Genomic DNA, 20933 nt, shown 5'->3' with positions numbered 1-20933 from the left:
TTCTTGATTTGAATTTCCATTTTCCTACTTTTAATCTCTTGATCAGTTTAATGATAAATTAAATCATTCTAGATTAACCATTCTCTTGATTTTCTTTTATGGCCTTATTTCCCTAGGACATATTTTCCAATAGCGTCCTTGGAAAGGGTACAGAGGAGGCAATATTTTGAGAATTTGGATATAGAATTTGATCTTAGAACTTTTCTCCTCATAATTTTCAAATCATTGATCTCTTGTCTTCTTGCTTCCAGGGTAGCCATTCAGGGGTTTTGAAGTTGTTCTATTCTTGAACTTTTGTGTTGCATGTGCTTTCTTGCTGAAAGTCCTCTTTTTGTGTCTAAAGTTCTGACCTTTACAAATAATCTGCCTTGGTGTATCTATTTTCATCCACTGTTTTCAGCACATGATGGGTCTTTCTATCTGGAAATACATGTTCAATTCTAGAAGATTTTCTTGTACTATTTCTTTTACTATTTCCTTTGTTATGAATTTTTTAAATGACTATTATTTGGATAACCAACTTCCTATATGTATTAGTTTTCTAGGACTGCCATGATAAAATACCAGAGACTGAGTGGCTTAAACAACAGAAATTTATTTTCTCACAGTTTTGGAGGCATGACCAAGGTATCAGCAGGTTTGGTTTCTCCTGAGGCTTCTCCTCTTCGTTTGCAGCAGACTGCCTTCTCACTGTGTAACTCACGTGGTCTTTCTGTGCTCTCAAATTCCTGGTGTTTCTGTGTGTGTTGAAATTTCCTCTTCCTATAAAGACTCCAGTCAGATTGGATTAGGGCCCAATCTAATGGCCTCATTTTATTTAACTAAATCACCTCTTTAAAGGCCCTATCTCCAAATACAGTCCCAGTCTAAGGTACTGTTTTTTAATGCTTCAACATCTGAATTCAGGGGTAGGGGACACAATTTAGCCCATAACACTGGACTTGTTTATTTGAAGTTTACTGTCACTTTTTCATTTGTGATTCACAGAAATCAACTTCTTTTTCTCTTTATTTCCATACCTAACCTCCTCATTCTTGACCATCCTAGTCTGTTCCTAGTATATATCCTCCCTTTCAGAACTTTCCTTTTACTCTTTAGCTATATTTATCAAGACAAAGTGGAATAGAAAGATTCAAAAAGAATAAATTGCTTTGAACTTAATACTTAATACATGATGAAATTCCATTTCATTTTTGCTCCGTAACTTCTCCAGGCTTTATTTTTACCTTTAATCCACATATACATTCATTCATCATTTAGAAATTTTCACTATAGATTTTATTGGATTGTTGGTACATATAATACTGGCATTGTTAAAGCATGACTACCTGAGTTATAGTACCAAAATGCTAATCAGTGACCATTAAAAACAGTCAAATTTATTGATTATTTAGGAACAACAGATTCTTTAACATCTTCTTTCAAAGGAAAAAGTGGCATACATTTTAACTCCTAAGATGAAAATAATCACATTTAAGTCATTTCTAAGGGCAGAATGTTGTTTTGGGGGCAAAATCCACATCACTCTTAATCCAGCACATTGTGAAAAATCCACTTTATAATCAATATATAATAATCAATAAAATTATTTATCATATATTTTCTCTTAAATATCAAATAAAGCATACATTTCAAATATACAGAAAAATCTAAATATGTGTTTATTAATATAGCATCCCTGTGTGATTATCAGAGAAGTAAAAAGTAGTTTTAATATTTTTATCCCCTTAGGTAATATATTTTACTAAAAATAACTCAAGAGAAGAATACGTTAATAGTTCACCCAACATAAGATATTTTGCTAATTTGTTAGACTACTTAAGTTAAAATTTCTTAATTTAAAAGACATCTATAAGAACATTTAAAATACATTTCTGGGAATTCCCTGGCAGTCCAGTGGTTAGGACTCCATGCTTCCACTGCAGGGGGCATGGGTTCGATCCCTGGTTGGGGAACTAAGATCCCGCATGCCACATGGTGTGGCCCAAAAATAAATAAATAAAATAAAATAATAAATCTCATATATTTTAGAATCTGTAGGTTCCAGTTCCAATAGTGAATATTCATCACATTTCCATTACCTGAATGTATGTAATCAAGCCCTTCTAAAACATAGGGTCATTCAATGATCTTACACCTGACAAAAATACAACACTATATTACAATGCCTGAAGAGAAGACAAAACACAGATAGTCGTGAATGGAAAAGCTAACACTAATAAAACTAACGGCACAGATACATGAGATAGTCGATACCATGGTCCAAGACTCTGGGATCCAGGGCAATCTGGAGCCCTTGGCATAAGTGTGGGGGACATAGAGGGGGGGTCTGAAAAGGAATGTCCATTTGAGGGAATGAATTCTCTCTAGTATGAAAATATAAGAAAATGTTTCTTTTCCATTATCTAGAAGGTGTAGAATTTACAGAGAGGGAACAGGTGATTAAGTTCACTAGTGATGCAGAACAATAGGTCACCATATTTAATTAGACACTGTATACTATTTATATACATGCCATAGAGAAGACTATTAAAAACCTGAACCTTGGAACAAAACCACTGAGGTGTTGGTGACAGATTAATGATGGGTTGTCCTTAGGGTTTCTCTGAGATTGTGAGTAAAGTGAGACTATTTTAAAGCTTCTTTTATTAATGTATTAAATATGTATAATGTCATATTAATTAATAACCTAGGTTATTTATTTCAAAATTGGGGATGGAAATAGCTTTAAATTTATATTAAAACAATTTAGTTGATTAGTTCATATTAGAGTGTGGGAGACAGAAGGAGAGTCTGAAAAGGAATGTCCATTTGAGGGAATGAATTCTCTCTAGTATAAAATATAAGAAAATGTTTCTTTTCCATTATCCAGAAGGTGTAGAATTTAGAGAGGGAATAGGTGATTAAGTTTACTAGTGATGCAGAACAATAGGTCACCATATTTAATTACACAATGCATACTATTTATATACATGTCATAGAGAAGACTATCAAAAACCTGAACCTTGGAACAAAACCAGTGAGGTGTTGGTGACAGATTAATGATGATTAATGATGGGCTGTCCTTAGGGTTTCCCTGAGATTGTGAGTAAAGTGAGATTATTATGTTAAAGCTTCTTTTATTAAAGTATTAAATATATATAATATTAATTAAACCTAGGTTATTTCAAAATTGGGGATGGAAATAGCTCTAAATTTATATTAGAACAATTTAGTTGATTAGTTCATATTAGAGTTAAACTTACTCTCACGCCTGCAAAGGTTTTATGTTATCCTCTCCAGTACTGCCTGGTTCTTATTTTCTCTGGGAGTAGAGAAGTGGGCCAGTGCGTCATTACAAGCTTAGAGGAGAGAGATGAAACTAGAATTTGCTAGCAAGTGGGAAAATGATATGCAAAATGTCATCCTCATTTGGCTCACATTTTACTGCTGCAGAGAACTAAAGAAGTCAGTTAGCTGCTCCGCCTGCCCGCACCCCACTCCACGCCACTTCAACCACTTATTAAAAGGGAAATTGCCCCTTTTCAGAGTTTTAGTGACTTAGAGGAGCATTCTTCTGCCTACCATAGTGCCTAACTTCAAACCCAAGTTTATTGAATCCAAATCATCAAGTCTTTCACTGTAAATCCCCACTCGCCCTCAAATGTTCTTAAAACAAAGAGCAATCAAAACAAAACTATAAGAATGATGTCTAATCAGAGTTGACCTTTAGAGTTACTTTAATAAGCCTAACACGCTCTTTTGTCATTTCAACTAAAATATGTAATTTTAAATTCTGAAACATTTTAAAAATAGTAAAGCAAACCTCTACCTATTATTTAAATAGATAATATTTTGTCATCTTTATTTAGCTCACTTTTTTTTTTAAAGAAGTGACACATAAAATCTCTCCACCGTCACCCCTTCTTGCCTCCTGAGGTAATCATTATCCTGAAGTTGGTGTGTTTTTATCCTTTACATAGGAATGTAAATATAAGCAACATGTATTACTGTTTGGTGTATTTTAAAATTTTAATTAAGTAGTAGACTGTTACCAAACCTTTTGCAACTTACCTTTATTCACATAGTTTGGGTATTTATTCATGTTGATGCATGTAAATCTAGTTCATTCATGTTAACTACTGTATAATATTCTATTGTTTTGGTTTATAGAGGTGTTTATAATTTTTTTTTTTCAGTGAATCATGTGATGAGATCCTTAGCTTGGGGGAGGAGGAAGGGGTAGTAGGAGGGGAAGGGAGCAGCGCAAGGGAGAACTGAACTGGAGATAGAACTAGAACTACACAATCAGCTCTCCTGGTTCTTAGGCCTTCAGACTTGGACTACAACTACACCAATGGCTCTCCTGGGTCCCTAGCTTGCCAACTGCAGACCTTGGAATATCTCAGCATGAACAACAGCGTGTTTCTCTGGAAAACACAGCTTAAAACACTGCCTAAAAATCCACCCCAAAAGAAACATTTTGCTTACAATTTTGTGATTAAGGAATTCAGGAAGAGCTTAGCTAGGTGGCTGCATTTGCTGCATTTTGAGTCTCGAGTCACTGGGGCTGGAGAATCAATTTCCAAGATGGCTTCTTCATGCGTCTGATATCTCATTCTCCAGAGTTTCTCCATGTGACTTTGCTTTTCCAGCATGATCTCAGGGTAATCACACATCTTACATGGCACCTGGCATTCCAAGAGGAAGCAAAAGCTCCAAAGAGGATGTGAAAGCTGCCACGCCCATTAAGGGCTGAGTCTGGAACTGGCAGTGTCACTTTCACTGTATTCTACTGATCAAAGCAGTCACACGCTCCTCCAGATTAAAAAAAGGTAGAGAGAGTTTCCCTGGTGGCGCAGTGGTTAAGAATCCACCTGCCAATGCAGGGGACATGGGTTCGAGCCCTGGTCCGGGAAGATCCCACATGCCATGGAGCAACTAAGCCTATGCACCACAACTACTGAGCCTGTGCTCTACAGCCCGAGAGCCACAACTACTGAGCCCACATGCCGCAACTACTGAAGCTTGCGTGCCTAGAGCCTGTGCTCTGCAACAAGAGAAACCACTGCAATGAGAAGCCCGCGCACCACAACGAAGAGTAGCCCCGCTTGCCTCAACTAGAGATAGCCCACGTGCAGCAACAGAGACCCAACACAGCCAAAAATAAATAAAATATTTACTAAAAAAAAAAAGGTAGAGAAATAAACTCCACCTCTTGATAAGGGAGTGGCAAGGTCATACACTGCAGAAGAGAATACAAGATGAGATATATTTTGTAGCCATTATTTGGAAAATAGAACCTACTACAGGGATGATATAGACTGTGGAAGAGTGGTTGGTTGCAGTGTGAGTTGTTCCCATAACTGTGCTAAACAATAGAAGGTGGTGGTCAGAATGAGGAGCTTGAAGTTGACATTTTTCAACGGGATGCAAGTACTGGTGATGACAAAGGTCTACCACTGACCACAGAAATGAGGTGGCTGAAGAGGAATGGAGGAAAAGTTCACTGGAGATAAGGTGGTCAAGTAACCAAAAAGCCAGAGGGTGGAGAATTGGTTAAAATGATAAATGAAACAAAGACCCTTCCTTGAAGGAACTTATCTCTTATATAGATACATCTTGTCTCCCACCCCCACCCCCCAACCTTCTCTGTAGCTTTTTCCCTCTGACAATTGTGAGCGAGTGTTTCTACCCACTCACCTCACCCACAAAAATACAAAATAGCATAATCTAAAAAGGAAAGATGTACCTGAACACCAAATTAGTTGGCAGAACTGTTCAATTTAGGTAGAAACAGAAAAATTTATCTGCACATTAATATTCCAACTCTTAATACATGGCTGATTTTTTTTCAAGATCGAAAATATGCAGAAAAGTTCCCTGCTTGATGTTTTTATTTATTTTAAAAAGTTTTATTCTGCATATTTAGAAAGTTGAGATTTTTTTTTTAATAACTGCAAAAGAAATTCAGTCACACCTAATGATTAACAGAATGTAGTGGTGTATTATCCAAACAAATCGTGCTGATGTGCCATAATAAATTGTTCATTAGTAAAGAAAATACATTTTAGTGCACAGCATCATATCACAAATTACAGTAGGGATACTTTGCAAGAATTTATTCAAACTAGAGAATTCTGAGTAACTGTATCTTTTGAATGCAGCACTTAAAAATGTAACAACTCTGTGCATTCTTTTTCTTAAAAAAAAATGACCTTGTGTGTGTCACAGAAGTGCTGCTTTATTGCTGCAGGGGTCAAAGTTCAAGGCTCAAGAGGTACAGGAGAGAATATAAAGGTAGCCTTAAGAAACTTGGTTTTGGGGCTTCCCTGGTGGCGCAGTGGTTGAGAATCCGCCTGCCAGTGCAGGGGACACGGGTTCGAGCCCTGGTCTGGGAAGATCCCACATGCCGCGGAGCAACTAGGCCCGTGAGCCACAACTACTGAGCCTGCGCGTCTGGAGCTTGTGCCCCGCAACAGGAGAGGCCGCGACAGTGAAAGGCCCGCGCACTGCAATGAAGAGTAGCCCCTGCTTGCCACAACTAGAGAAAGCCCTCGCACAGAAACGAAGACCCAACACAGCCTAAAATAAATAAATAAATGAAAACAAAAAAACCCTTGGTTTTATGTATAAAAAAGAAAGTTTATAAAAGTTAATTTACAAACCAAGAACAAAGTGGTATGCATGCCTTATGTATAAGCATCCTTAAAACGTCAAAATTTTTGAAATGCATAGCCAAAAAACCAAAAACCACCACTGCCCCTTGCCAAAACCTGCTTGATGTTTAGATCAACGTCACATATTATTTATATGATGAAGTCTTTCTAAATTTGACTTAACCAATCTCCCTAACATGTAGGCAAAAACAGCTCCTTAGACTTATTTCCTTTTTAACTATCAGATAGAAAGTAGGAAATAGTCTGTGGTGGGGATAGCCTTCTACAACAAAAATCAGTTAATAGGTGGCATAGAAGATAACTGGTAAATGGTACTGTCCATTGGAAACATGGAATGTTTTGAAGATTATATGAAGATCTATATCCTTCCCTAATCATTCTCAAGGTGTCAAGGATATATTTGTTAAGAAGGCTCTTGATTTTAGGTGACCAGAACCAAGAAATTCTAAGTAGGCAAATTCAAAATATTCATCCAAACATTTATTGAGTTAATATTACATTGTCAAAGAAACAAAGTGAATAAAAATTCTGCTTTCAAAAAGCATACAGTCCAGTCGAAGAGAAAGCCATGGATAACATCATGATATACAAACAGTGTAAACACTGTTACAGTGTTATAAAACAAAGCTCAGTGTTATAAGACAAAGCCCTGTAGGAACAGAGAAAAAACAATTTTGACTGGTAAGAAGGGATGACATTCCAACAAAACCGAAATACAATTTTAACAGACTGGTTGAATTTAGAGAATAAAATAAGAAGACACAAAAACAAGTACCTGTCTAGCATGTTTGAGAAATGCTAAGAAGTCCAGTGTGGCTAGAACACATGATGAACAGAATCACGGATGGATCATATACATGATAGTAACAAGTTTTGCTTTACTCTGTAGGTATTAAAGAGTGATTACAGATTTCTGAGCTAGGAAAGTTAGGTGGTGTGCAGGTGATACAGCTAGATCTATAGGTTAGGTAAAAAGCTGATAGCAGAGTCCAGGAAGATATGGAAGCAGGAGATTGAAAATATAGGTACTATTAGTTAAGAGGCTCCTGTAAGAATATAAGAAAGAAATAAAGTTGGTCAGAACCCCCAAATAAAATTTATTGGTGAACTGAGTTAGATTGGGAACATTCTGAACTGAATATAGAAAAGCCAAGAAAGTATCTTAAATACTTATAATTTAGTAGTTTAAAGAAACACAACTAGTTTAAATTATTCCTGAGTGAACTATAACTTTAAATAGAAAATAACTACAACGTACAACATATTTTATAATGACTTAAAAAGGCTATTTACATCTATATTATTTATTTTAAATACCAGCAAAATGCAACTTAAAAATAACATCACATCAACTTTACCAATTATATACACATAATTTATGCAAAATTTTTAAGGATTTTTGCCCCATAGTCACACAATAAGGACACCTCTAATCAACTTTTTATAATTAGCTGACACACATTCATATAATACTAATTAATTTTATTAGCCTAAAAAAACTAAGTGACATATGGCCCCAAATAATCATCCATTTACAAAACACTATTTACAAAATACTATTTGCTGTGTAGTCAACTAATATTTATTGAGCACCTCCTATTTTCTGGCACCAAAAACACATTTACTACCTTACAGAATTCGAAAAACCATCCTTCAAGATAGGTAACAGTATTTTTTATACAACAGATGAGAAAACTAAGAATCAGGCTAACAGGAATTTGCTTAACACCATAAAGAGTAATGTATTTAATTATATTAACTGCCAATTCTAAGGGATCATCTATTTTTCACATTTGTGTTGTTACGACTATGTCTCCGTTTTTACGTTTCATTTTATTTCTATCACCATTATTTCTCTTTCCTACTTGTCCTTCCAAGCTCATCACCACCTATCTATAATTTCTTTTACTAAAATACATGTAAGTGGGAAGGTATAACATTAAGTATTACTCTATCATTCTGGAATTTTAAAACGACATATGCACACATTTTAAAAAGTTACACATATTAAATAGATAAAAACCATAATTTTTAAAAAGTATTAAAAAAATTAACCCCATTGAAATTTTTGGTTTATAAATATAACCTTAAATACAAGGTGTCAAGAAACTTTAATGACTGTGTATTATGATGGTCTGCCACATATAAGGTACATATTCTTTCAAGTTTAAAGTACCTCTTCTAAGAACTGGGCTAATGGTTGATTCCTTATTTTAGTTCAATTGGAATAAAACTGTAACTGGAGTATTTTCCTTTATAACGTAGAAAACTATAGCCCAAAGGCCAAGCAACACATAATTTAATAAATATTGAGAAGAATCCAACAGTTAATAATATCAAATGCTAGCCAGCATCTAGTTTTATGTAAGTATAAGATTATCATATAGAAAACTTGTTCTATTAAAAGTATCTAACTAGAAAGGGAAGAAATTATAAAGAAACAGACTATGTTAGAGATCTAGTTAAGTGCCCTCTTTTTACAGATTAGAGACTGAGAATCTTGATAAGTAAGTTGTCCAAGTCACATGTCAACGGTAGAACCAAGACTGATTCCTGAGCCTGATTTCTATTCTGGGCTCTTGTTTACCATATCCGTGTTCTCTCATTTTACGGCTTAATCATATTATTTATTCACTACATTTTAACTTCAAATTTGGAAAAGTAACAAGTAATGAAACTTCTTCTACCCAACAACTCTCTAGTTTTTCTCAAAAATGAGCATTATAAGAACAGGATGCAGTTCATAACATTAGAGCACTTGCTTAGCTTCATTAAGGTTAAGAACTTTACACAGGAAAAAGTTCACTTTACATATAATTTGGTTTGGCAAACAACAAGCTTACATAAAAGTCACAGCTTTAAAACCTCTTTAATCTATATCATAGTAACTTCATACGTTGTGAAATGGTTTTCTATAATCTTGACATTTTCTTCAGATAGCCGGTTTTCCTGTTTTAGCTGCCTTATAAGAGCTTCCAAAGACTTCAATCTTCCTAGAGTTTGTTGTTCTTGTAACTCAAGGAGAGTTATCTTTGAATGTAGTTTAGAGACTTTCTGCCAAAGATGTTCCTTACTTACATCTTGTCTGCAGTAAGAATGCTCAATCTGTAAAACTTCCATCTCATAGTCTACATCCTTATATGAGTCTTCAACATCTATGTCTTCTTCCATTTCCACCTTTTCTTTGGGGGCAGGTATAAAAGAATTAATTGTAGGTTTGGAATTTTCTGTAGGTACAAAAATGGCAATAACAGATTCTTTATTTGTGTTTAATTCTTCAACTCTTTGAGTAATTGTGCTGAACAAGAATGGATTTTCCTGTGCTGACTTAATTTCCACAGAATTATTTGTAAAATGTGGGTTAGCAAGATGATTGGTAGTTATTTCAAGCACTTCTTGGGCTTCCAAAGACTGCTGAATACCTTCTGAATTTGAAGTTGTCAAAGTAATAGTTGTAGAATTTAGATTCTCAAAAGATGTGTGAAAACCACCTATACCTATGTCTTGATTAACTGATGTTTCCAAGGTAGGTTCTGATTTTCTGGCATCTTGTTTAAGCAGATTAAAAGTTAATACATTATTTTGTACACTTTCTGTTTTTGGATCTGGTGGCTTTACCAAGGCAGATGAATCAAGTAATTCTGCATGTTCAGGGACGACATCTGTGTCAACTGTATTCTTCTTTGGCTCATTTGATGAAAATGACTCTTCTGACTTGGCTTTTAGGCATATTTCTTTATCATCTTTCAATTTTTTCTTCTGAGATTTTTTTTTGGAAGGGTCTTTCTCCTATAAAATAGTATTTTCAAATTCTAATAAAGATGTCCTTACTAGGCTTGTTCCCTTATTAGTTAGTGCTGACTATTTCAGTACAACTATGAGCAATATACTGGCCAAGCAATTTTATTCAGTTAAAAAAATGTTTCCAGTATATAACAGCTCAAAATATACTTGAAAGCATTTTTTAAAAAACATTACGCATAATCAATATATCAATATAATGGGGAAAAATCTGAGATCACTCACAAGACCAGTAAAAAATCTAGATCATTAATTTACATTAATAACTTAACCTGATAATTTATGTATGTGTTATCCTTGGCTCCTCTGAAGCTATGCTTCAAAACGGTTTAAATCTTTAAAAAATTATTACTTTCAGTAAAAGCACAAATTAGTTTTTCTTTCTCAAATATGTGTTTTCCCAGCAGTTATCTTTCCCTCTCATCCCCTCTACCTGATTACCTGCCACCCTGCAATCTGCCACCATGCTCAGCATTATCCCCTTCTCCCCTACTCCCTGCCTCCAATACCTGATTGTCTTCAGGCAAAGAAAATATTGTTGGAATTGCAGTTTGTTTCAAATAGCGAATACCCCATCTGATGTCAAGAGAGTCAGGAGTAAAATGGTCACTACACAGGAACTGGTATTTACTGGGAACCCATGAATCTCGTTTCATATTCTTTAACCATTTTTCAAGTCTTTCTTTGTCATGTAGAGGAAACCTGAAAGTAAAAAAAGGAAAACTTTGCTATATTTTAACAAGTTTGCCAGATTCCAGGCCTGCACATATAGGTAACCTATGGGTCAAGTGCCACAAAAGCAAGACAACCACTCCTACCATACAATAGCATCTTCATGACAACTACTACCATATCATCTCTGCAGCAAAGAGGACTAAGATATGAGATGTGTAGCCAAAGCTTTTGTCTGAGAAGAGTGGCTTGTAAAACATAACTCAGAGTCCCTTCAAGTAAAACCTATGCTACTACAGAGGATAAAATCTATTCATATTTGCTATGGATTACATTTCTTTTTCATTCTGTTGTGTAGTTTGCCTAGAACTAGTGAAGAGTTTTGTAACTACAAAGTCCTATTCAAATATATTTCATAGTAATATAACAAGTCAAACGGTTTCTTGTCTATAATTCAAGAAGTATTAAACTTCAAGCTCTTACATTAGTATTTTTAAAATATGGAGACATTAATTCAAACAAATGGTTTAGCTGACATAAAATGAGTACTCAATCTTATAAAACTTCTAACCCTCCATTCTCTTTACTGGAATCAGCCTCAATTCTACCCATTTGTAACTTAGTCCAATATTTCTAGTCTTCTACAGCTTGGGTAGATTGGGAACTCTAAAATTCAAGTATTCAAGTTCTGAAAGAGAAATTGACACAAGAACTAAACATGTTAAAGGACAGACTCAGATATTTTATAATATGAAACAAATAGAAAAGATAGAGAAAGGTAAAACAGCTCTTTATACGTGTTGTTCCTGTACTGAGTAGCCTGGATTTTTAGAGTTGGCTCTAACGTACTACAATGTGTTTTATGGGTAAAACTGGACTAATGGCAGAATTTGACAGAAAACTTTATTCTACCAGTCTAATCAGGTTTGAGTCAAACTGTATTAAACAACAGTGATTTATACTTCTTTTGAAGATTTTACAAGAACACAGTCCAAGACACATATACTACATAATAATTTCCTATTTTTAAATAACAGTAACATAGAAGGTTCTCATACAAAAAGCAGCTGTTATACATTCCTCCCAATCACAACCATTTATGCTTCGTAGTAGCACGATTTTTTAAAATAAATATTGATAACTTTGTAAGATGCTAGATGAAAAGAGTCTGGGTACTTTGCAGGAAATAATTTTTAACCCTGATATCCTTCTGTGGAAAACTCAGATTATCTGCCTTTGGAAGTTTTTACCATAGATATAATATACATACATGGTTTGAAAAATTTTTAACCTTACATATATAAATGACTTAGGTTATAAGTATGATAGGCCTAACGAGAAAAGGCATTTAATGGCAAAAAGAATTTTCTTTTCAGAGGACTTGGAACTCTACTAGCCACAGATAAGTTTATACCTTTTCTGTTATAGCTAAAATGAGAATATGCCTTTTACAAAAAAATTTTTTAAATGTTATTTCATGTATACGGATGCCCTTTGTAAATTATTTCTATTGTACCTATATGCTAAGTTATCAAACAATTAAAAAAATACACTTTGTGAATATCTTTATTGGTAATTGTATTGCAATGCTTTCTTAACAGGTAAATCTCTAAGAACTCTCCTAGAATATGTTTCTGGACAACTTAGTATCTCTACATTGGTTCAGTTTGTTTGACTGATAATTTTGTTTCTCTGTCTTATTAATTCTCCCCAAAACATAAAATAATCACTGGTATAAACTGGTCACCATATGTATATAATCACTGAATTCTCAAATTAGTATAAATTTATTTTGCAGCTTGCTATAGTGTTAGTATGAGAAAATTCAATTCTTCAAGTTTGGTGCTATTAGAGGAATAAAACTAATTCAATTTTTAGTTTGCTGATTACACATGAAATTTCAAAAACTCATTTAAAAACTCCACTTTCAGTAAATTCATTTTGAGGAAAAAATTCTTTATAATTGACTTCCTCTGGCATTATTATTTTTCCCTCCTTAAAAATAGTAACTATGCAGTCCACAAAGATTAAAGAATTTTTAGTCTGAGGTTATGACACCCCCAAATCCAAGGCCAAGTAAATATGGAAAATATGGGGTTAAATCAAGCTCAACATGATCCTTTGCTACAAACCTCCTCAGAGCCAGAGCCATTAATATACTAGCATATATTTCTCCCCCTAAAATCTCTCTTTGCAACTTGTGGAAGGGCTTCGAGAAAGATAATCCTGGAAATATTGCCACATGGTGTGATTTATTTGGACTTATCAGTTTTTTTCATTAGTTAAGATAATGGAAAGCAGCTGAGTCATTAGTGAACAGAAAGCTTTAGGTCTAAAGTCAAATAAGCTTCACAAAATAGCTAGTGAAAATTCAAAGAAAGTTAAAGACAACCAGGTTAGGGCTAAATTAATTATTTTTAAATACAGGAAATAGAATATTCTAAATACGTTGACTTTCATAAACACTAAGCACGTTATGAGTGCCAAACGCCATTTTACGTCTTCACACACTACGTGTGAATTAGGTATTATTAGTGCCTCCACTTTACAGATGGGAGGTCTTAGCTATAAGGGTTAAATAATTTACGTAAGGTTATTCAGCTACAAAGTAGTGGAGCCAGTATTTGAACCTAAGTCTGGCTTTGGAGTCTGGCCTCTTACTTATTACACAATACTGCTTCACTATTCTTCCAGATAAAAATGGGTACTTCTCGGGTTCCACGAAAATATTTCGTGTCCGTAGTAATTTGGAATACAGGTATTCCCCACGTCTCCAAAGTTCGCTTTCTGCTACTTCACTTTTAGGAGAGTTAGGTCTAACAGGTACTGATGCCCGAACAAGATTTTCGCTTTTACAGAGAGGAGAAAAAAAAAAAAAAAAAAGCAATTGCTTCCTCGCTTAGGAAAGGTTTCAGAGTAACGCTCTACGTTGGGAGAGCGGGGAAAACCTGTTAGCCCTTACTTACCCTGCTCTCTGAACGAATGGAGAGTATCTAGAGCCCTGAGCAGGAGACAGGTTGTAATTCTGGCTCTGCCACAAAACTTTCAAGGTCACTTACCTAACCTTTCTCAAAGGCCTCAGTTTCGTCAGGAGAAAGTGGAATTAAATAACAACTATGCGACCTAACTCACTGCAAGTGTACATTAACTTTAAGTGCACCTTCCCACTTGGCACATTTGATGCACCTGAAGTGGTGGTTAAGGTCGTCAATGAAATGAGGCCCGGGGAGGTGGGGAAACGCTCTGAAAAACCACGGAGCATCGCGCAAACGTGACTGCTTTAGGCGCCCTATGAACACTCCAACAGGCCCCAACGCCTCGCCACACGCCCAGCGACCTCCCTAGAAATGTCAGAACATTTCCAGGTAAACTGAACTCGAGCCTTCGCGCCCTCCTCCCGCGGAGGGGCCGAACACGGCCGCAGAACCAAGGACGAATTTATAGAGCTGACAGGAGATACGCCAAACCCCAACCCCAAACGCCACAGGACTGCGACCCAAAGGCAAGCTGACGCTTCTGCGGTAGGGACAACTTACGGGTAAAAACTCAGCTTCCGGTCTTTACTGTTTCGTCCCCGGCGGTTCTTACAGCAAATCGCTGCGCAATAGCGGGGCATCACTGCGGCGAGACCACAGGAGACCCAGGCCGCCGAGGGGCGCAGGCGGGCCTTCCTCGCTGAGGCGGGGCCCCAGATCCAGGCCGCCGGAGCCACCGCGCCTGCGCCAGGCTGGGCGGAACGGAAAGACGGTGCAACCCTCGACTCGCTTCCGCTTCTGCCGGCTTCAGTACGGCCCTTTCGGGGGTTGGGGCCGGAAGTGACGCACAGGCCGAGCAGCAACAACAGTTTTCCACGTGCGCGTAGGGCGCCAGGGTCAGGTGGGAAGGCGGGAGCCAATAGGAAAGCGTTTCGTGTAGGTCTCCTCCTGAGGTGGTGGCGCGAGCAGCGGCCGGCCCGCCTGTGGGGAGCTGGCTGTGAGGGGACGCGGCGGCGACGGCAGGAGTGTGAGGTCGGTGGACAGGCGGCAGTGGGTGCGCACCAGCTCCCGGAGGCCACGGAGGCCGGGGTTAGGGGGGCCGAGCCGCGCAGCCTTGTGGAGTAGCTGGTCAGCATCCGCCGGCGCCTCTGGTCTCTGAAGGAGCAGCTGCAGCTGGAGGGTGCGAATGAGGGATGAGGCCGAGGTCTCCGGGAGGGGGTTTAGGCCTCGGTGTCCGCCACGGTCGCCGCTAGGGCTTCGGGCTGCCTGGTGTTCTTGAGGAAGAGAATAGAAGAAAGGAGATGGTCGAAGCACGGTGTAGTGCGGTTTTTTGGGGGGTTCTGCCGCTGGCTTTCTCGGGTGTCGGGCAGCTCCTCCCAGGGCCGGACCTCGAGCCGCGGACAACCGGACGGCGGCGCAAGGTCTGACAGGGCCAGTTCAGCCCAACCAGCCCCTGGCTCTGGGGAGTAAGGCCCAGGCTTGCCGTCCGCCGGGTCTCTCTTGGGAATGAGGAGTCAGTATAACGCATAAGTCCGTCTTTTAGGAGAGTATGGTATATTCAACTTGAAACTGTGGAGTACGGTTTATGAAACTGAGAAGATGCCTCCCTGTCAGTTTTAGACCCGCCCTTTGACTAGGGATCCGTCACAGTACGCGCTCGGTTTGTGTTCTTTAAACCAAGAGTTCGTACTTGATCCTTGGTTCCCGTGATTGTGGGTAATTCTCTGGGAAGAAGTAATCCATCTGCTAATTACGCTCCGAACGGGCCAACAGGAGAGGAGCGCAGGCACTTTGCACAAACCAGAGCGTCTTTCGTCCGCTGTGTTATGTCATCCTAGGTTCTTAAGGACTCCTGTGGTACGGTGTTCAACAAACAGGGTCGCTTGAATCCCAAGTCATTTAATCTGTGCTCTCAAGAATTCTAAGTTGAATTCTAGGTTCAAACTTCTTTAAGGTTAGAGAAACATTTTAACGACTTCTGAGAAGCTAGAAAGTAAGAATTTACCTTATCTAAAGTACAAACTATGAAAGTTCATTTTTCTGGCAGCCTTCGCAGAAATCTTAAATTCTATTAATTATGAGTTTTTAACAAAACTCGTTTATCCATGCTTTTTTGTTAAATATTTGGGATCTTACAGTTTTTTTAAAAAAGAGATTATGTTCTGTTGTGTTGCGTTGTCAGTATTATGTGATATTGAGATTCTCTGTGTGCAATCCTTGGCTCACCTTGCTGAAATGAAAACTGAAAGTTTCTTAGGGAGGGAAGATTACTGCTAATTTAGACATACTGGGCTGATTACCTTGGTAATGTACTTTTTTCCCAATAAGTTAAAATTTTTAAAATATCCCTTTAGAATATGAATTCTAGAAGGGAAGATTGAGATACTGAGATCATTTTAAGCTATATTTTTTTGTAACTACTGTGTTTATGGCCAGAGTATTAGTGGAAAGGCAAAGCCAAGAAAGATTTTTCTTAATTTGGTTGAATTATATTTGCTCTCAAGAAGATTACAACCAATTTAGGGGTAGTGCGGCCTGTATAAATGAAATAACATGGAAATAGATACAAGATGCACTGTATATGCTTAACATTTTGATACTGCATTAGTATACTTTGAATCCTAAAAGCTCATTCAGTTTCTTTTAAAAGAAAAATCTTAAGATTAGTTCCATGGATAATATTTTTTTTTTCTTTTCTTTTTTAGGATATTAGAAATGGCTACTCCCCAGTCAGTTTTCATCTTTGCAATCTGCATTTTAATGATAACCGAATTAATTTTGGCCTCAAAAAGTTACTATGATATCTTAGGTGTGCCAAAGTCAGCATCAGAGCGCCAAATCAAGAAGGCCTTTCACAAGTTGGCCATGAAGTACCATCCTGATAAAAATAAGAGTCCTGATGCTGAAGCAAAATTCAGAGAGATTGCAGAAGGTACGTAAATGACTATCTCCAAGGTCTCACAGGTATTAACTAGTAAAGGAGAATGATACCTAAGAAGTTTGTATGTATTTGAAGGTTTTGTGGAGGTGGGAGGGAGAGTGGGATCTACACATGAATATAGTGAGAGTGAGATTCTCAAGGCTCTTCTCTTATAACATATTTTGATCCTGGATGTGTGGAAGTATATACTTTCATTGGCATTCAGATCTGAAAATGTTGAAAATGTATTATTTCATTCTTTTGTTATTTATAAAGTTGCTTATTGTTTCTATGTCAAAAGGAATTTTAGATACCCAAAACTTATGAATTAATTGAAGAAAGTTTTTATGAATTATGGAGATTAAATATAAAAATATTAAGCATAAAAAAATTAAATAGACTCTAAAATGCCTTGGTTTTTTTTCTTCCTCACTTGGTCTACATCTCAAAGCCACATTTGTCTTTAAAGGAAAAGTACAAAACAAGTTTTGACTTAAGACTAACTCTAAAACAAATTGCATCTCCTGAGCATTTAGTAATTAATCGTGGGTGGAGGTAACTGAGTAGGGAGTTGGAGTTAAACATTTACTTCAACTAATAAGTGAAAAATGTGAATTCCTCTGAATTTGTTCATTAAATTCTTTCATACAAGTGATGATTTTGCGCAAATAATAAGAATAACTCTGAAATTGTTGCCCCCATATTTATTTGTATTAATAGTAGCATTTATTTAACAAATATTTATTGGTTATTTACTAGAGGCAGGCATTGTGCTAACTGCTGATAGTATGCAATGGATAAGACAAAGTCTCTGCCTTTTGTGACTTCTAACTTTTCTCTTATGTTAGTAGCATTTGGTTTTATTTGTGATGTGAAATACTTTCATAAAATAAATTTAAGAGGTTTGGGTATATGTAATTTTGATTACTTTCAGTTACTAAAGTATTTTTATTTCTTTCAGCATATGAAACACTCTCAGATGCTAATAGGCGAAAAGAATATGATACGCTTGGACATAGTGCTTTTACTAATGGTAAAGGACAAAGAGCTAGTGGAAGTCCTTTTGAGCAGTCGTTTAACTTCAATTTTGATGACTTATTTAAAGACTTTGGTTTTTTTGGTCAAAACCAAAACACTTGGTCCAAGAAGCATTTTGAAAATCACTTCCAGGCACGCCAGGATGGTTCCAGTAGACAAAGGCACCATTTCCAGGAGTTTTCTTTTGGAGGTGGGTTGTTTGATGACATGTTTGAAGATATGGAGAAAATGTTTTCTTTTAGTGGTTTTGACACCACCACCAATCGACATACAGTACAGACTGAAAATAGCTTCCATGGATCTAGCAAGCACTGTAGGACTGTCACTCAACGAAAAGGAAATATGGTTACTACATACACTGACTGTTCAGGGCAGTAGTTTGTCCTTTTTCTGTTCTCTTTAAACCCAACTAGTTGACTCTTCTTCAATATCTTTGATGCAGAACCAATTTTTTGTGAACTATTTTGACAAGTGCATGATTTCACTTAACTTGATATAGCTATCAAATATATTTAAACTGTTTTTGAGAAATTCAGCAACATTCAGTTAGTAGAGAAATAGCTAATTATTAATTTCCCTGATTAGGCAAGGTTCTTTAAAAAATATTATAATTCTGCCTGGTCTTTTTTCTCTACCTGCCCTTGGGCTTATTAACATGACCAGTTTTATTACCAAGGAAAAAATGAATTTGCCTGATAAATATTTAAAGGTTAAATTTTAAAAGTTATTGTAGATTTAAATTGTGTGAACTTGAATGATTTTTTTGCAGTGAAACCTTTGCTAATTTAAAATTGCATGCTCTGTAGCATCTCTGACTTGGGTCGCAAAATGTATGTGAAACTGTATAATTGAGTCATTCAGCAAAGGATAGCAAGCAGTATCTTGGTTAATTTCCACTGAAAGCTTCAGAAAGGTATGGTTTAATATTTTTATCAGAGAACCATGCAGAAGAATTTGAGTAAAGGAAATGATTGTATTGCTCATAGTCATTTAGACTCAAAGAAAGTTGAAAACTTAACATTGCCCAGAGTTTGTTACGTGTTTGGTCCCTGGCTAATGATTTTGTAGTGTTGAAATCATAGCTATTTTACACATCTTTTCACATTTCTTTCTTAATTGTTAACGCTTTAGGTCTTAGTATGGATTTACGTATTTGTGTGTGTGTGTGGTTTTTCTTCTTTGCCCTCATCTTTAGAGATTGACTAATACCTCATTCTGTTCATAAAAACAGCCAGTAATTTCTGTGCAACCTTATTATGTGCAATATTTTTAAATCCTAAGAAATGTGTGCTTTTGTTTTCAGATAGACTTATTTCTTTAGTTCCGCACTTTTCCGTGTTATACTCCACATGAGTATTAATCCTATGGATACATATTAAAACTAGTAAATATCTCATACACCTTTGTGAGTGAGAGAAATATAATATTTACAATATGATGTTCTCTGTTGTCATTTTATTGTTAAAAGTTTATTCAGCAGTTCTGGAGACAGGGAGGGTATATAAGCAATTGGGCTGCTTATACTGATTGTAGACCATATTCTAGAAGTTACTTTTCACTAACCTGAAACCCTGAGGTGACCTTGTTAGACTGCCGTTTAGTAATTTCTCTTGCTTTCTTATCGTCCTCCATCCTCCTTCCCTCACAGATTTTGGTAGCTTGAAGATTTTGTTAATTATAATTTTGGTGTATTTGCTTGCTAGGAGCAAGTATTCTTGCCCCTGTTGCTTTCCTCTTTAGGCCTGGTTGGGAAAAAGCAGACTTTGCATGAAGCTGTATTTGTTAGTGATCATCTTTAATTTGAAATCTGTGAAGAAAATGAATTTATTCTGTTATATTTATGTACCTTAATTATTTCCTGAAAGTTATATCTACTAATTTTGTTTGATAATAAGAAAATAGCCATACATTGTATTTTGGTCTGAGGATTATCTGTGGCCTATTAAAGAGAACAAATGAAGCAAAAAAAAACAAAATTTTTTTTCAAATGACGATGAACTTCAAGGGTTATTTTAATATTGTTAGTATCTGTACCCTTGATTATCTTTCTTGTTTTTCCCATTTTAAACATTTATTTGAACCCCTTCTTTTTTTTTAACCTCCCATTTGGCTCTTTGGCATACTTTTTGCAAGGAAAAATGTACCATGAATCATAACTCTTATGATACAAACTAAATATAAAGACGCTTAGGTAATCTACAGGTATGTGTGTGTGAGTAGTTAGTTATATAAGCAACTAGAAATTAGACCAGTAATCAACATGAAAGTTTGCTCAGTAATTTAAAATTTTTCTTCTTTATAGTTTATACAGGTTGAATGCACAGGGAGAATGGTAAACTCCTGTAGTTATGAAATGACCAAGACAGTAGCTTAATCTACACTCCCTACACAAGTCAACACATGAAATTTATCACTTCTTTTCTTCGGTGTAAAATAGTAATATTCATAACATGACTTAATCTTTTTCTTGAACTAATTTCTGTAATTATTCAAGTTTTCTGGATTGAGTATGTCTTGCATTGGATGCTATAGTGCATGGGGTAGGCATGAAATTCTTTTGGTGCTGCAGATTGGTAGGTAGTTTTGTGCTCTAAATTCCAGGTCCAATTCTGAGATTAGTTCCGTGAAAATTTAGGTTGCCCAAGGTCAATTAAGAATTTGTACAATCCTGGGGTAGTTATTCTAATTTTTTTGAAGTAAAAGCAAATAAAAACACACTAGAGGAAAATGAGACCATTGCCAAACAGAATAAAGAAGAGATTGGTATCAGCAGTAGGTCTCTAAGGTTTTAATTTTTCATGTTATTGCTGGCATCTTTAGTTCCAGGTGACAGTTTGAATAAAATCAGTCATGATTGTTTCCCCTTTT

The 20933-nt window shown here is 36.3% G+C and overlaps 3 protein-coding genes across 7 annotated transcripts in view; 1 reads left to right on the top strand and 2 right to left on the bottom strand.

The window, feature by feature from the left end:
- ELMO1 (engulfment and cell motility 1) overlaps positions 1-14752 on the bottom strand; it is a 783505-nt gene extending 768753 nt beyond the window's left edge. For all 4 annotated transcript variants that reach the window (XM_059933596.1, XM_059933593.1, XM_059933602.1 and 1 more), the window contains exon 1: positions 14669-14752. The gene's annotated coding sequence lies outside the window, so the exon portion shown is untranslated. The remainder of the gene's footprint in view (positions 1-14668) is intronic.
- THAP5 (THAP domain containing 5) lies at positions 7118-14919 on the bottom strand. Its single transcript, XM_059933607.1, has 3 exons — positions 14669-14919; positions 10970-11162; positions 7118-10448 (listed from the first exon to the last, which is right to left on the bottom strand). The coding sequence occupies exons 1-3, from the start codon at positions 14746-14748 to the stop codon at positions 9534-9536; spliced, it is 1188 nt and encodes a 395-aa protein (XP_059789590.1). The 5' UTR covers positions 14749-14919; the 3' UTR covers positions 7118-9533.
- A 96-nt stretch (positions 14920-15015) lies between these two features.
- Positions 15016-19976, top strand: DNAJB9 (DnaJ heat shock protein family (Hsp40) member B9). 2 transcript variants are annotated; one of them, XM_059932694.1, is made up of 3 exons: positions 15016-15139; positions 16813-17039; positions 17989-19975. In XM_059932694.1, the coding sequence occupies exons 2-3, from the start codon at positions 16823-16825 to the stop codon at positions 18441-18443; spliced, it is 672 nt and encodes a 223-aa protein (XP_059788677.1). In that variant the 5' UTR covers positions 15016-15139; positions 16813-16822; the 3' UTR covers positions 18444-19975. The 2 variants fall into 2 exon arrangements, with proteins under 2 accessions (XP_059788677.1, XP_059788678.1); XM_059932695.1 differs by lacking the exon at positions 15016-15139 and adding an exon at positions 15148-15287 and having other exon boundaries at positions 17989-19976.
- The last annotated feature ends 957 nt before the right edge of the window (positions 19977-20933 follow it).

Source organism: Balaenoptera ricei, chromosome 9 (assembly GCF_028023285.1).
Source record: "Balaenoptera ricei isolate mBalRic1 chromosome 9, mBalRic1.hap2, whole genome shotgun sequence".
In the NCBI taxonomy this organism is placed as follows: Eukaryota; Metazoa; Chordata; class Mammalia; order Artiodactyla; family Balaenopteridae; genus Balaenoptera; species Balaenoptera ricei.
This window is presented reverse-complemented; position numbering and strand designations above follow the sequence as displayed.

Coding starts and splice junctions, on each gene's coding strand:
- THAP5 (XM_059933607.1), bottom strand. CDS start 14,748: ATGCCCCGCTATTGCGCAGCGATTTGCTGTAAGAACCGCCGGGGACGA. Junction 11,163..14,668: donor CGGAAGCTGAGTTTTTACCC/GTAAGTTGTCCC, acceptor TTTTACTTTCAG/GTTTCCTCTACATGACAAAG. Junction 10,449..10,969: donor CTTTGCCTGAAGACAATCAG/GTATTGGAGGCA, acceptor ACTATTTTATAG/GAGAAAGACCCTTCCAAAAA.
- DNAJB9 (XM_059932695.1), top strand. CDS start 16,823: ATGGCTACTCCCCAGTCAGTTTTCATCTTTGCAATCTGCATTTTAATG. Junction 17,040..17,988: donor ATTCAGAGAGATTGCAGAAG/GTACGTAAATGA, acceptor TATTTCTTTCAG/CATATGAAACACTCTCAGAT.